The sequence below is a fragment of the Silene latifolia genome, chromosome X (genome assembly GCF_048544455.1).
Source record: "Silene latifolia isolate original U9 population chromosome X, ASM4854445v1, whole genome shotgun sequence".
Lineage (NCBI taxonomy): Eukaryota > Viridiplantae > Streptophyta > Magnoliopsida > Caryophyllales > Caryophyllaceae > Silene > Silene latifolia.
In genome coordinates, this window is record NC_133537.1 from 77,491,832 (window position 1) to 77,507,881 (window position 16,050).

The 16,050-nt window shown below is 38.6% G+C and overlaps 1 protein-coding gene and 1 non-coding gene across 2 annotated transcripts; one reads left to right on the plus strand and one right to left on the minus strand.

Moving 5' to 3' along the window:
- Positions 1–2,328: 2,328 nt before the first annotated feature.
- On the plus strand, positions 2,329–2,793 carry LOC141617652 (uncharacterized). Its single transcript, XM_074434819.1, has one exon. It carries the CDS (start codon positions 2,329–2,331, stop codon positions 2,791–2,793), a length of 465 nt encoding a protein of 154 aa, XP_074290920.1.
- A 10,435-nt stretch (positions 2,794–13,228) lies between these two features.
- On the minus strand, positions 13,229–13,335 carry LOC141625914 (small nucleolar RNA R71). Its single transcript, XR_012535657.1, has one exon. It is a non-coding gene; the product is annotated as a small nucleolar RNA R71 (small nucleolar RNA).
- Between the last annotated feature and the right edge of the window lie 2,715 nt (positions 13,336–16,050).

The window sequence follows — 16,050 nt, forward strand, 5'->3', positions numbered from 1 at the left end:
CAGATTATTAGGTGATAATACGAGTAATAGTTAATTAAACACGTAATTAATAAACTAGGTCAAAGCGAGTAAACGGGAATTTGAGACAGAAATCAACCGGAACAAGGCAGCAGAGCCGCGTCCCTTAGAAGAGGGCGTGATCGCTGCGTCTTTCTGGGTTGAGTTGCCGTTAAGTAACGGAACCGCAACTCGTTAATGCTCATTGGTGATTTTAATTCTTGATTAATGGATAATTGACTCGGATGAAAGTTTAACATATTATTTACATGTGAATGAGGTCATAAAAACGATAAAGCATGAATGAAACTAATTAGAACGAATTATTACAAGATTTATAAGATTATTAATTACAAATTAACAAACTAATCAAATTAATTACACTAAACAGGTTATTAATGATGGATTAATTAATGATGATGACGGTAAATAACGAATGAAACTATATCAAAGATGAATTCCAGAGATTCAATATGAGTAAATCGAACCTCTAAAACCCGAATTGATTTCAATGACGAAAACCCGCAAATATGAATTATAAGGCATTTAAGTCGGGATTTAATGATGGATTAATTAATGATGATTTATTTACATGTTAAAATTATTATGTTCAAATTATCGGGTTAAAAGAAAGATGACCAATTGAAAACGAAACAAAACAATCGAATTATCAAGAGACGAAGGAAGAAGAAAGGAAGCAGGAACTGCGGCAGCCTCACGAAGAGGCGCAGCAGGTACTGCGTCTTTTCGAAGAGGCGCAACAGTTACTGCGTCCTTTCTCGACGGTTGTCCTCTGATAATCCGTAAAAAGGGTTTTTAAACAAGGTTTAACAAACCGGTTTTAAGTGTATATTCGACATAAATATTACAATATTGATTACGATAATAAAGAACAATAAACAAAAGAAGGATTTACACCCTCAGACTTACATGTTTGACGAAACGAGATGAACTAAGTTAACTTTTAGTGATGCTCGACTCGAATGTACACGAAAGTGCCCTCTAGGAGGAAAACGAACAAGATTGATTAATGTTGATTGATGTGGAGTTGGTCAAATTGGTCGGTCATGCAAAACGAGGCTGGTACTCAGATAGATCCGAGCTTACGTGGTCGAAAGTTCAAGCACGTAGACACCAAAAAGTAAGAACGTGGTCTAGAATGCAAAGGGAGAAGAGAAGGGCGGACACTCGCGTGAGAAATATGTGAGACCGAAGGTCTCTATTTATACTAATCACACAGAGGAAGTAGGGTTTTCGGAGAAACTTTGGATGTGAATCTCGAAAAGATACGGAAAATACGCAGAAAAGGACTGAGGAAGAGGCGCAGCAGGCACTGCGTCTGTTGGAAGAGGCGCAGCACTTGCTGCGTCCTTTCCTCAGTGGTTTCCTCCTGCGGAAGAATGATTTTCGCGTTTCTATTATGGAATAGCGGAGTAATCTCGTTTCCTTAATATTTTGTGTGAATATTACGTGAGATATTTTACCAAAGATCAAAAGATTGGAAAATATGGAATAGAAATATCCGGAACATTCCAGAATATTCTGACTCGGTTATTAGAAAATGAAGACGGTTTTTGACCCGGACTCCAAATGTACTCTAATTACTGCCAAAACGACCGTATCGGCACGTAGATGACAATTAAGAGGTAGACACAAGTGTTTGAGCGATCACTTGACGATAAAATTACGAACTGTCACAAATCGTTCCGTATACCAAACATGCGGCCCAATCACCGGGTGGTTTGCGGGAGGTGCAGAAATGAGGTATCTACAGGTTTACCTAAGTCACAAGGCAAGGACACCATTTTTGTAGTGGTGGATAGACTTAGCAAGTGTGCACACTTTATGCTGCTAAGTCATCCTTTTTTTGCTCAAAAAGTGGCCCAGGTTTTCTTTGACCAGGTGTTCAGGCTTCATGGTTTACCTAAGACCATTGTGAGTGATAGGGATAAGATCTTCCTCATCAGGTTTTGGAAGGAGTTGTTCAACCTGCAGCAGGTTGACCTACATATGTCCACCAGTTACCATCCTCAAACTGATGGACGGTCTGAAGTGATCAACAAATGTCTTGAGACTTACCTGAGATGTATGACAGGTGAGAAGCCAAAGGAATGGGCTCAGTTGATGCCTTTGGCGGAATGGTGGTACAATACCAATTTTCATTCTTCTGCTCAGAACACTCCCTACCAGATTGTCTATGGTCAATCACCAGCTATTCACATTCCATATGTCATGGGAGACAGTAGAGTAGCAGCTTTTGATAGAAGTTTGGCTGCCAGGGAAGAGTGTATTAAGATGCTGTAATTTTATATAAAGAGGGCACAAGACAAAATGAAGGTTCAGTCTGACAGAGGAAGGATTGACAGACAGTTTGTTGTTGGGGATCTGGTTTATATGAAGCTTCAGCCTTATAGGGAAATGTTTGTTGTTTACAGATCTTGTGCTAAGCTCTTCCCTAGGTATTTTAGGCCTTTTCAAGTTATACAAAGGATAGGAGAAGTAGCCTACAAACTGCAACTTCCAGAAACTTCCAAAATATATCCTGTGTTCCATGTGTCTCAACTGAAAAAGCATGAAGGACCCCCACCAGAGAGTGTGAACATCCCTGAGCTTGATAATTTGCAGCAGCTCATGGCGGAGCCAATGGCTATTTTGGGTAGGAAGTTGGCTAAAGAAGGCAATGAAGCTACAGTTCATCTCTTAATCCAATGGTCTAACAGTGGACCTGAAGATGCAACATGGGAACCTTATGATGAGATAGAAAAACGCTTTCCAGAATTCAACCTTGAAGCTTGAGGACAAGCTGTTGATAAGGGGGAAGGATTGTAATGAGAAGGAATTGAAAGTAATAAGAAGCAAGAGCTATCAATAGCTGGAAACATAATTCTAACAGAATTCTGTTATAGAGTTTTGGGGGGAAAAGTTGTTAGAACTGTCTTTAAATAAGCTGTTGTGGTTGTTAGATTCATTCATCATTTTTGTTGTAATCTCTCTCTTACTTCTTTCTAAACATTCCTCTGTAATTCTCACTTACCAGAATTAATAAGACAAAACATTCGATTCTTTTCTCTTCATAAGAATCCTATTATTGTCTCAGTTTTCCTCGATTATTCATGGAATTCATATCAGTTTGGGAGGTTCATTAGGGCCACATATCTCTAATATAATTCAATGGTTCAGATTTGTGAGCACAAACTCACCATAAGAAACCAAACTCACAAGATTCCAACTCTCTCTCTCTCTCTCTCTCCCTATATATATATATATATATATATATATATATATATATATATATATATATATATATATATATATATATATATATATATATATATATATATATATATATGTATATATATATATATATATATATATATATATATGTATATATATATATATATATATATATATGTATATATATATATATATATATATATATATATATATATATATGTATATATATATATATATATATAGATATATATATATATATATATATATATATATATATAGCCGGGATCCGGTGAGAACCCCTAAATATTTGAGGATTGAGTAACGGATACAATATCGCGCAATAAACTAAACAATATCACTTACAAAATAAGGTAACAAAAACAAACACGCACGCCTTTTGAAATTCATAAACGCGCGACAGTTTTTTTGACTACTCACTTTCTCTCTCTAAAAACTGAAAAAACCACAAAAACTCTCGATTATTAAAGCGAATCAACAACAATTTATGAAGAAATACTAATCATTGTTCAATTCAATTGCATTTTGACTGGAAATCAGGTACAATTTCTGTCTTAATTCTCTCGGGGACTTGAATTTTAGTGAAATCATTGTTAAAATCGAGTGTTTGTTAGTTTAAGTATCAAAATTATTGATAAACTTCGTTAATTTCCAATCATTTTCATATAATTGTACAACTTCGTAGTTGTTAATTGAATGTTTTTCTGTTACAGTTGAAATTACATAATTTCCTCTTTAAATCTGCTAAATTAGCGTTGAATATTGTGCGACTGCGAAAATTAGGGTTCGACATTGTTCGACGTGAAAAATTAGTATTACGTATTGTTTTTATTAATTAAGAATAAGTTTTAACTTATTCAATGAAGAAATTTATGTTTAAACACTGTTCGATTGTGATATTCAAAGTTCAACAATGTTTATTTGTGAAAAATTAGGGTTAAAACTGGTTAAAAACTGTTTAATATATTAAACCGTTTAATTATTTGTTTGAACACTATTCGATTGTGAAATTGAAAGTTCAAAATTGTGTATTTGTCAAAATAACGGTTGCAAATTGTTTGAATCGCCAAAATTAGGGTTAAACGTTTGGTTAAATGTGAACAAGTACAGTTTCATATGACTGAATTGAATTTGTTTGACAATGAGGTCCATGAATTGAAAGTTTATGTTCAGTACAATGAGTAACGTTGATATATGTGTTGGCAATGAGAAAGAAAAACTTGTAATACTGTTATTTGTATGGTCTGATATTGAATCTGAATATTAGTGGTACTCAATCTTCATGAATTTTGTGTAGTTCTATTATTGATAGTGTTTACAGAAATACGAAACTGTATACTCCTTTAAAAATACTTACTACCAGTGACATACAATACTAATGTTGTTTTGAATAAGGTGTGAAATTATTTCTAATGAAATGTGATATTGATTCAGCAGAATGGACTTGACAGCTTCCAAACAACCTGAAAAAACATACAGGAGAAAGAGGAAATCAACAAATGATGAGGTTGAACAACAACCAACCAAGAGGTCAAAGGATGGTAATGAAAATAAAAGTAAAGCTAGAAACAAAGATGCCGAATTGGTAATACAGGATGCACTGGTAGAGCAGCCTGAGATCAAAAAGAAGAAGGCGCAACCATTTCAGACTAAATGTAGGCCACTCAAATTGGTTGAGTTGATTGCCAACTTAAATGAAGAACAAAAGAAGGCCGTTTCTGATGTTGGGTTTGGTGGATTGCTAGAGTTGAAACTAACAAAAATTCCACATGGAATTCTAAAGTTGCTGCTGAAGGCATTTGATCACACAAGCAACATGTTCAAAACAAAAAAATTTGATTTTCTGTTAACGAAAGACGATGCGCATGACATATTTCAACTTCCTCGACAAGGTCGTAAAGTGGACGTCGCTCACATGGGAAACACCACTACTGTGACAGACACAAAGCTGAAAAATGCATGGAGGGCAAAGTTTGGATTGGAGAGTACTTTGGCTCCAATTATGGTCAAGGATGTTCATGAAAGACTGATGGAATGTAATGATGCTGGAGATGAATTTAAAAGAATGTTTGTAATTTACAGCATGTCTATTTTCCTAGCACCGTCTTCAAATAAATCTCTGGACTTGAAACTGGTAAAGGCTGTTGAGCATGTGACAAGGATAAGCCAATTTGATTGGTGTTTTAGCAGGATTTTCCCTGAAAAGGATCCGGCTTGATTATTGAGTGATTAGGGTATCTAGTTCAATAGGTTTAGAATGATAATATAAATGATAAGAAAGAATTATGTATAGGAATATTGCTCGTATTACTTTGAAAAGCTAAGTACAAATTCGTGTATATGACTGAATACTTAGGAAAGGATGAGGGATAAAAATGTGAATAACTAATGAATAATGCCCGAATTTACAAATGCTAGATTACAATATTTATAGTTCTACAAATACTAACGTTGTATTGATCTCAACGTCCCTCTCTTTTGTCGGAGTTGTTACCAGATTAATAGGGCACACTCCCTATTAATCCGGTTGACTCGTTCTACTCTTAACCAATCTTTAGCTCTTCTTCTTTTACACATCTTGATTCATGGGAGTGATATGGTTTTGTAGTTAGACTTGGTCTTTCTTGAGAATAGGACGTGATTATTAATTCATACAACTGCATTTCTTGTTTCTCTTCTTAATCCAGCCTGTTTGAATGTCCTGCCAGGCTATTCTGTACTTTCCATCCGGCTTTTCTTCTAAGACTTAGTAGCTTGCTTATCTTATGGTATTCTTCATCTGCCAAATAATAGTTAGATTTGTCCGGACTCTAGTTGTCTTAACCAGCCTAGTAAGGTCAGGCCAAGTTAGATTCAGACCAGGCTAATTTGGGCCTAACAATTGCCCCTTGACATTTTACCTGTGCTGGATCAGGCCAGGGGTGAGATGTCAATTTTACCGGGTTAAACAATAAAAAGAATTATGTTTGCTCAATGACTCTAGACTCCTAGTTACCGTTAAACACTGCAACGGCTAACTGTGTGATGTCATGCTGACAGTTTTGCATTTTCTAGGGTTTTTGCACCGTTGCTCCTCCTCTATAAATACGGTATTTGTGATAAGTTTATTTTTCACCAAATTTCTTCCACTTTCCTTGCTAAATCTTCTCTAAAATTCTTCCCTATTTCCTAGAGGCTCCAGTTTGCTAATTTTATATTTTCTCATAAAATTTATCATTATAAACAAAACAACGAAGGATATAGGAGCCAAAAACGTCCCCTTCCCGGAAGGTGGCCTGCTTTGAGCTGAACCCAAAGATATCCATGAGGAGGAGGTGCTTGAAATTGATCCTCCTGCTCATGCTATAGCCTTTAAATATCAAGAATCTATTTTTTCTGCTTTTCAATCTCTGGATCCTTATTTCCCTGAAGAAAACTTATTGAAAACGAACTATGATAGGGTTTTAAGGGAGAAAAAATTAATTCCTGATTCGACTAAGGTTTGGATCCCTGAGTCTTGTCCAGTCAGAGCTAATTGGGTGTCACCTGGTTGGTTCTGTATTTATGAATGGGCGTTCAAAGCAGATTGTAAGTTACCTTTTACTCCTTGATGATTGGTACTATTCGTGCTATGGAAGTATCACCTTTCCAGATCATGCCAATGGTTTGGAAACTTGTCCATTCTATTGAAAATTTATGTGCTAAGCATAATCTTGTAATTACTATTAATGATATCAAGGCAGTATATCATATGAAAAATCCTTCTACTGGTCGTTTTAATTTGAGAATTAAGTAAAAAATGTCTCCATTAATTACTAACCTGGACTCTGGAGATGATAAAAGCTAGGCGAAAACTTTCCTGTTTATCCGGACTGAGAGTCTGGGGTCAGGCTTTGATTACTTGAGATATCCGCCTTTGCAGAGTGGTAAGTTTCCTGTACTCTTAATTTTGCAATTTATATTAAACGAAATTAGGATATTTAAGTTTTACCTGTGCATTTTTTGGTAATATTTGTAGCTCCTGATTGGAACTTCGACCCTCTTGACGAGGAGGCTGTTTCAAGGATAGAGGCTTTCCTTTCTATTCCTGAGGAAGAGAGGGCTTGGCCTGCTAGTCTGGGCAGAGATTTATTGCCCCGGTATATAAAGACCAAGATGAGTGTGGTCAAAGTACCCAAAGGCAAGCCTAGCTCCACTGCTCTTTCCTGTATGTCTTCTATATGTCTTTATGTCAATTGTTGTCTTCTTATCGCTTATCTTCTGATATTTATGTATATTCTTTATATATACAGTATTCAGGTCTTCTGCTAGGTTGGCCAGTTTTACTGCAAAAGATTTAAAGGCTGGGGTGGCTAGAATTGCTGAACAGTCCAAGAGCCAGGAGGCTAGTGGGAGTGACAAGACGCTTGACATTTTGGTTTCTGATGTCCAGCCTCCCCAGGATCCACCCAGGCTAGTATCACCGGAGGTTGTTCAGGCTTCCAAAAGGAGGAGGGAAGATGTTATTCCCGAAGAGGATGGGAGAGAGAAAGAGCCTATTCAGGCTCAACCAATCAGGAGTGTCAGGCAAGTGTCTGCTAGGATGGATGATATGGACGCTGCCCGGGCACGGATAAATGAATTTTCTGCTAGTATGAGCGGCCAGCTTATGTCTGCTAATACCCTTGAGTCTTCTACTAAAGTGGTTTATATCTTGTCTTCTCTTGTGACAAAGGCTGCTGAACTTGCTTCTCAAGCTAAGGAGGTTAGCTGTAAAGGGATATTTTAGTTGTTATGTGTTCTTTGTGTTACTTTATATTTGGCTGATTGACTTTCTTTTGTTTCTTGTAGGGATTGGATGCCGGGTTGGCCACTGCTTCTCAGCTCAAGGATGCCCAGGCTAGGGTTTCTAGCTTGGATGAGAAATTGGATAAAGTTAACCGTGAGTTGTACACATCCAGGGGTAATGAGGTAGTACTTCAATCTCAGCTGGGGACAGCTAGAGAGGCATCTAGGGCTGCTATAGTTTGTGAGGTGGCTGCAAAAAATGCTGAGAGGGTTGTCAGGCAAGAGTTGGAGGCTGTAAGGGAGGAGCTGAAGACTGTCAAGGAAGAGCTGGCTGCCGAGAAGCAGGCAATGCAGGATCAGCTGAGGAAGAATGAAGAGCTTGGTGCTGAAAAGGAGCTAGTGGAGGGCGGCTTGCGATCTTGCTCGGCCAAGACTTCTTTTGGAAAGGCCGGGTTGATGCTATGAGGGATCCGGAATCTGACCGGGCTAATTGGGATCCGGACCGGGATGAGACAGCTCTAGACACCCATTATTCTGATTTGGCCAATATGGGTCAAGAAGAAGAAGTTGATTCTCCTCCTTCTAAGGAAAAATCTGGTGATCAGGAAATGGTGGATGGTTGTGAGTCGGTTACTGGCTCAAAACCTGCTTAGATTTATGTTTTTCTTTTTCGTTTTGGCCCATCCAGGGGGGATGTTCCTGGAATGAATATTTATTAGGTATATTTTGGCCCATCCAGGGGGGATGTTCCTGGAATGGATAATTATTAGGTATGTGGTAAGGCCGGCTATTTTGGATGAATAAATACTTGGTCTTTGTTGGTTTATTTTTGTGTTTTGATAAGGTACATTTGTAGTGATGGATGTGTACTGGATCTGGCCAGTTATTCGACTAGATCTGACCAGTTCATTGTGTTATGGGTGGGGTTATTGCCTGTCTGGAGGGCTTATGACCCATCTATGTTATACAAGTCAGAAAAAGGTTTTCCAGATTTGTATATTAAATTGAGCTCGATATTTTAAGGCCTGTTTTTGCAACTGAAAGTTGGGTATCCGTTGGATATCAGTGGGGTGGCCCCTAATCTTTAAGATTTGTTTTAAGTAAAGTGCAGTATGTAAAACAAATATTGAAGATTCTATTCGGTAAAAGGAAATATGAGAATATTGACAAGTACTTGGGCACATAATAGAAGAAATTATATAAGGCATTTATTCATATAATGGCAAGAATCATACATTTAGTTTCATATCAGGTCAGGCAAGAAATGTGAAGATGAAAATTATACCTGGACCGGGAGATATATTTTATATGTGAAATAGTTTTAAGTGTGCAATATTCCAACCTCTTGGGATCATTTCGCCGTCCAGGGTTTGTAATCTATAAGCTCCATGGCCGACTATTGAGTCAATCAGGTAGGGACCTTCCCATGTTGGGGCCAATTTGCCAGCATTCTTCTCTTTTGTGTTTTGAAAGACTTTCCTGAGGACAAGATCTCCTACCCTGAATACTCTAGCTTTGACGGTCTTGTTGTAGATTTTTGCAACTCTTTGCTGATATGCTGCCAATCTAATGCTGGCTGCATCTCTTAGCTCTTCCGTTAAGTCCAGGTTGTCCTCCATTAGAGGTATATTGCTCGTTATTGTGTTCAGGCTGCATCTGGCTGATGGAATGTCGACCTCAGTTGGGATTACTGCTTCACATCCATAGACCAAGGAGTAGGGGGTTTGGCATGTGGATGTTTTAAGCGTGGTTCTGTCAGCCCAGAGGAATAAAGGGGAGCTCTTCAGCCCATCTGCCTTTCCTTCTTTCTAGCTTCTTCTTTATGCAGCTGATTATTACTTTGTTACTGGATTCTGCCTGGCCGTTAGCTTTTGGATATCCTGGCGTGGAGGTTACCAGGTTGATGTTCCATTGAGCACGTAAAGGTCTTGTTCTTTTTCCCACGAATTGCGTGCCATTGTCGCATACTATTTCAGAGGGGATGACATATCTACATATGATGTTGTGTTTGATGAATGCTATGACATCCTTTTCTTTGACTTGCCTGTATGAATCAGCTTCTATCCACTTGGAGAAGTAGTCAGTCATTGCTAGCATGAAAACTTTTTGTCCGGGTGCTTGAGGTAGTTTCCCTACTATATCCATGCCCCACTTCATAAATGGCTAGGGTGCGGATATGGAATGTAGTTCCTCAGATTGTTGATGGATATATGGTCCATGAATCTGGCAAGCTTCGCATTTAGAGCTGAATTCCAGGCAATCGGCCCTCAAGGTGGGCCAATAATAGCCTGTTCTGAGTACCTTGCTTGCCAGGCTCCTTCCGCCTTTATGATTTCCACAGTATCCTTCATGTATTTCTGATAATATTTGTTCGGCTTCTTGTGGTTCCAGACATCTGAGGTACGGCCCTGCCTGCGATTTCTTAAAAAGCACGTTGTTAATAATAGTATATGAGGCAGCTTTTATTTTTAGTGCCCTGGCATCTTGCTTATTTAGGGGAAGGATTCCCTGCTGTAGCCAATCGTAGTAAGGTTTTGTCCAAGAATTGGCAACATATATTGGGAAACTTTCATCTTGCTTATTTATTGCAGGTTCTAATAAATGTACGATGGGTATTTTGTCAAAGTCGAGGGGACTGAAGTTGGATCCTAGGCCGGGTAAGGCATCGGCATGGGTATTCAAGTCCCTGGGAATTTGGTCAATATTAAAATTGCGGAATTTTGATTTTAAATTTTGGACAACTTCCAAATAAAGTACCATTTTTTATTCTTTTGCATTTGATGTGACCATAATTAGAGCATATTTAGTCCCCGGATTAGCCTTGTTCCCATGCTTTTTAGTGCATATTTGGGTGATTTATTGTCTTTAGTTCTTTGTTTTGCATATTCTTTGAGGTTTTGTGTCCTTGGTATGAAAGGAGTGCAAACCTTGCATTTTCATGGCAAAATGAGACTAAATTGATTGAATCCAATGACCAAGCATCAAGGAGAGACAATATTAGAAGGCCTTTGTACATATTATAGTAGTTGGGCAATGATGAGGAAAGATCCTTGCATCCCCAAGGAAATCCCCAAGGATTTTATGAAGAAAAAGGAAGAAAAGAAGAAGAATCAAGGCTGAGCAGCCATCCGTGCGTATTGTCCTGAAGACGCCCGTCCCCAGCACCACAATCCGTGCGTCTTCCATACAAGACGCCCGGGCAGTAGCTACCAGAAGACGCCCGTCTTTCCCAAAGACGCCCGGGCAGAGACTCACGAATCCGGCCGTCCCGAGCCTAAGACGCACGGATTCCAAGACAGCGCAAATTCGTTTCTTCAAGCTTCAAGAAAGATGCCCATCCTTCAGAAAATACCGGCGTTTCCTTAAGTAGGGACTTAATCGTCATTTAAGCCCTTAGTTAACCCTAATGCATCCACCTAATTTCCACTATAAATACCCCATTAGTCTAATTGGAAGAGATACGTTCTTTTTATCAATTCTTAGAGTAGTTAATATCAATCAAATCTCTCTTTAGTTTTGTAATCAACAATTAATCAAGTTTTAATACAAGTTTTATTTCCTTAATCTCTCTTTTGTTCATCCTTTATTTTGGGTAATTGAAGATTATTTGGGTTATTATTGGGAGATTGACAACCTCCCAATCAAGCATCAAGTACTTCTTTTATTCTTTGCTTTATTATTGGAATCATTAGTAGGTACAATTCTCTTAATCCCTTTTTAATTATTGTTATTTACTTTCATTTATTCATCATGTTTTACTTTGTTGGTATGATTGACAACCTTGCTAGCATGTTCAACATGATAATGAGTGAGTAGTTCCATAGCTAGGGTTAATGGGTAATTAGAGGAAACCAACATGGGAAATGATTCATGCTTAAATTAATATGCTTTCATGGTTTATTTGCTTGCTTGTTTTGATCTCAACTCATGCACATGTTATGTTTGATGAAATGCGAGCCTATGAATCCTTGCATTTTTTACCCATCACCTACCTTTTCAATGAGACTTGTAAGATATAAACCAACTCGAGTCTCATTAGACCATGCATGTTGTTGAGTAGGGAAGACTAAGTCGACTTGTAGGTGTTGTACAATCTAATCGATTCGGCTCCGGGACCCAAACTTTCCTAGGATTGTAAGATATAACCCAACTCAATCCATCACAACAATAATTGCTTGCTTATAATTTGAGAACATGTTTGTATGATCAATTCCCATGAATCCCCTATGACCCCATGACACCCTAGTGCTTTTTATCAATTGTTTACAACCCTTTCAATTCATCTTGCTTATTTACTTTCATTGCTATTTAGTTTAGTGACCTTCTACATCAACCCAAATTGTGACACCTCTAAGACACCACTAGTCTCAATAGAAATCTCATTTCAATTCCCGTCCCTTGGGATCCGACCTTTACTTGCCTCTTTACTAATTGTAGAGTTGTTTGTGAAGCTATAAATTGTGTTTTGGTCTATGTGCTCCTAACGACAAGTTACCGAAAAGTTTTAGCCCGACCAAAAAATGGCGCCGTTGCCGGGGACGGTGTTATCTTGATTTAGATTTTCTTATATTGTTATTAGTTGTGTCTTTCTTTGCCTTGAGGAAGTAAAACTCCTCAAGGTTTGTTCTAATTGTTTTCAAGTTGTTTGATATTTTGCATGTCTAGAAGATCACAAGGTGATTTGTTACCTTTTGATCGTGAAATTGAAAGAACTTTGACAACCAATAGAAGATTTGCTAGGAGAAATTTGAGAGGTATTAGTGAGGTTGTAGATATTCAACCAACTATTGAGTTCATCAACCCTTTTGCAAGAGAAGGTGAGGAGAACCCAACACAAAATACAACACAAAATCAACCCACAATGCCTAAGTTTTCATCACATTCCGTACCCACCGAGGAGAACCTACCCAATGGTACTCCCACACCACAACATTTGACCGGAAATTTCATTGCTAAATCCGCATTTATCCAATTAGTCGAAAGGAGCCAGTTTGGGGGGATGCCTAGTGAAGACCCTCACTCTCATATGGAGACCTTTTGTGACTATTGTGATGCGATTTCTCAAACCGGTGTAACTCAAGACCAAATTCGATGGGTCTTATTTCCTTTTTCTCTAATTGGCACCGCGAAACAATGGTTGAAGGGCCTTGATAAGGCCACTCTCGGAATTGATTCTTGGAAGAAGTTGGCTCTAGCCTTCTACAAAAAATTCTACCCACCGGAAAAGACTAACATGCTAAGAGCTCAAATTACGGGTTTTAAGCAAAGGGATGAAGAATCTTTGTATGAAGCTTGGGAGCGGTTCAAAGGAAATTGTCGCTCATGTCCTCACCATGGACTTAGCGAGTGGTTCTTGGTACAACAATTTTGGAACGGTCTATATGAAGATTCAAGGAACATTCTCAACATGGGATCAAATGGAATGTTCACCGAAGTTGATGACAATCAAACTTGGAACAAAATTGAGGAAATGGCGGTCCATAACTCACAATATAGTAGACCTCGCAAGGCTACTAGAGGAGGAAAACATGAAGTGGACTCCGTTACTCAATTGGGTGCTCAACTTAGTGCTCACATTGATACCATCAATTTGAAGTTTGAAAAAGCTATGGCTAGACTTGAAGAAGCCTCAAAATCACCAAAGCATCATGTTAATGCCATGACGGCATCCTCATCAATCCCAAATGGGATATGTGAGAATTGTGGAACTTTGGGACATTGACTCAAGTGAATGTAGGGGAACAAATGAACAAGTGAATGCTTTCCAAGCATACAAGAGTGGTACCCCTTATTCCAACTATTACAATGAAAACACCAAATTCCATCCAAATCTCTCATACAAAAGCCAAAATGTTCAAAACCATCAAACAACATACACCCCACCTCCCATGAGAAACCAAAATCAAAGACCCTTTTACAACCAAAACCAAGGTTACCAAAATCAAAATCCATACAATCAACAAAATGACCAAGGTTTTGATGTTCAAAAAGCGGTCCTTCAAATGCAAAAGAATCAATAAGAATTTTTCACTCAAATGCAAAAAGATAGTCAAGCAAAGGAAACCACCATCAACAACATCCTAGCTCACACCAAAATGTTGGAAACCCAATTGACTCAACTAGCATCTTCAAGCTCAGAAAGATAAAAGGGGCAATTACCACCTCAAAGTAATCCCCCAAGACATGAAACGGTTAGTGCCATTCACTTGAGAAGTGGTATAAGGTATGAAGCACCGAAGAAGCAAGTTGAGGATGAAGTTGTGGAAGCTAGTGATAAGGAAGAAATTGTGCAAAACTCCAAAGATGGAGAATCATCAAAAGAAGAAATTTCAAAGAAAAATGAAGACAAGGTCAAGGAGAAGGAGCCCATTGTGATTAGACTTCCTTTTCCAAGTCGTCAAGCCAAGCCCAAATTTGATGACCAACTTGGAAAGTTTATGGAAATTGTGAAGAATTTAGAAGTCTCAATTCCTTTCACGGAATTAATCAATCACGTGCCGGCCTATGCGAAATACATGAAAGACATCCTCACAAAGAAGAAGTCGATCCGGAAGCTTCAGACTATCGCCTTCACTAAGGTGAGTAGTGCAATACTTTAAGGGAGTTCACCTCCAAAACTCAAAGATCCGGGAAGCTTCTCAATACCGTGTACCATTGGCGACACCACGATCAACAAAGCCTTATGTGATCTAGGGGCTAGTGTGAGTGTTATGCCGTACTCGATGAGTAAAAGGTTGGGGATGGGAGATCTTAAATGCACCAATATCACACTCCAAATGGCCGATAGATCGACGAAGACACCATTAGGGATATGGGAAGATGTTCCTGCATTTAATTGGGAAATTTTTCATCCCGGTGGACTTTGTCATTGTTGATATGGAAGAAGATTCCAACATTCCAATCATTCTAGGAAGACCTTTCTTACACACCGCGGGTGCGGTGATTGATGTGAAACATGGAGAGCTTACTCTAGAAGTGGGAGATGAGAGTATAACTTTTAATCTTGACAGGACTATGAGAGCTCCCGTTTACATGAACCATGTTTTATGATTGATCATTATAGCCGGAAGGATGATAGGAAGAAGTCGGAACTCCAATGGAAGAAGAAAATTGAAGATGCTCCATTCAAAGAGCAAATGAATTGTAACAAAGAGAGCTTGCAAAGCTCACCAAAGTCAAGCAATGAAGAAGATGGCCTCATTGGCCGAAACAAGATAATGGGAAAGTTGTCTCTATCAACTCAAGAGATCTTTAGTGATCAAGTAGATGAAGTTTGTGGTCTTTGGGACGATGAGTTTGAAGGGATTTTCAATCCCTACATTGGTAATGCTATCGATCAAGACCGACAACAAGGGCAAAGATCTATTGAAGAACTTTATCACGACAATGAACAAGCTTTTGATTACTTTTTCAAGGTGTTGAGCAACATCAACAACACCTTGGACATGCCCCCTTGACATCTCATCAAGAATGAGAGTTTGGTGGAGTCCTCCCTAAACCACCATTTGTAAATATTTCTAACTCCCTAACTCGCATTTTAATTCTTAATTTGCATTTTTGTCATTTTTGGATTTTTATGCCTTGATCAAGATAATTATCATTTTTTAGAGAAGTGAGGGAGGGACTAATGATTTCAATTGATGTGTAGTGCTTTAGTTAGTGTGGGGATAGCAATTGCCTAGGCTATTCATGCCTTAGTAGTGCCCCCACAATGAAGAACACGAGATTTTGAAGAAAAATGAAAAATGACAAGGGATATGCAAAGTACACGGATGGAACTGAATCCGGGTAAAAGGGGTAGAATCCGAGCGGTTTCAAGAGAATCCGCCCGTCTTCAGGCAATCCGGGCATATTGGGCAGAAGACGTCGTCCTTCTGAGCTGAATTTTTGAAATTTTGTGACTGTTAACGAATCCGGACGGCCTTCAGTAAAATCCGCCCGTCTTCGTAAAGACGCCCATCATGCAAGAGAAGACGCCCGTCTTTTTGGCTGAGGAAAACAAGAAAAATCCCTGTAAAGGAATCCGCCCGTCTTCTCTGAAAGACGCCCGTCCCG

Bases quoted from the DNA above. Each gene is read 5' to 3' on its own strand.
- LOC141617652 (XM_074434819.1), top strand. From the start codon at position 2,329: ATGAAGGTTCAGTCTGACAGAGGAAGGATTGACAGACAGTTTGTTGTT.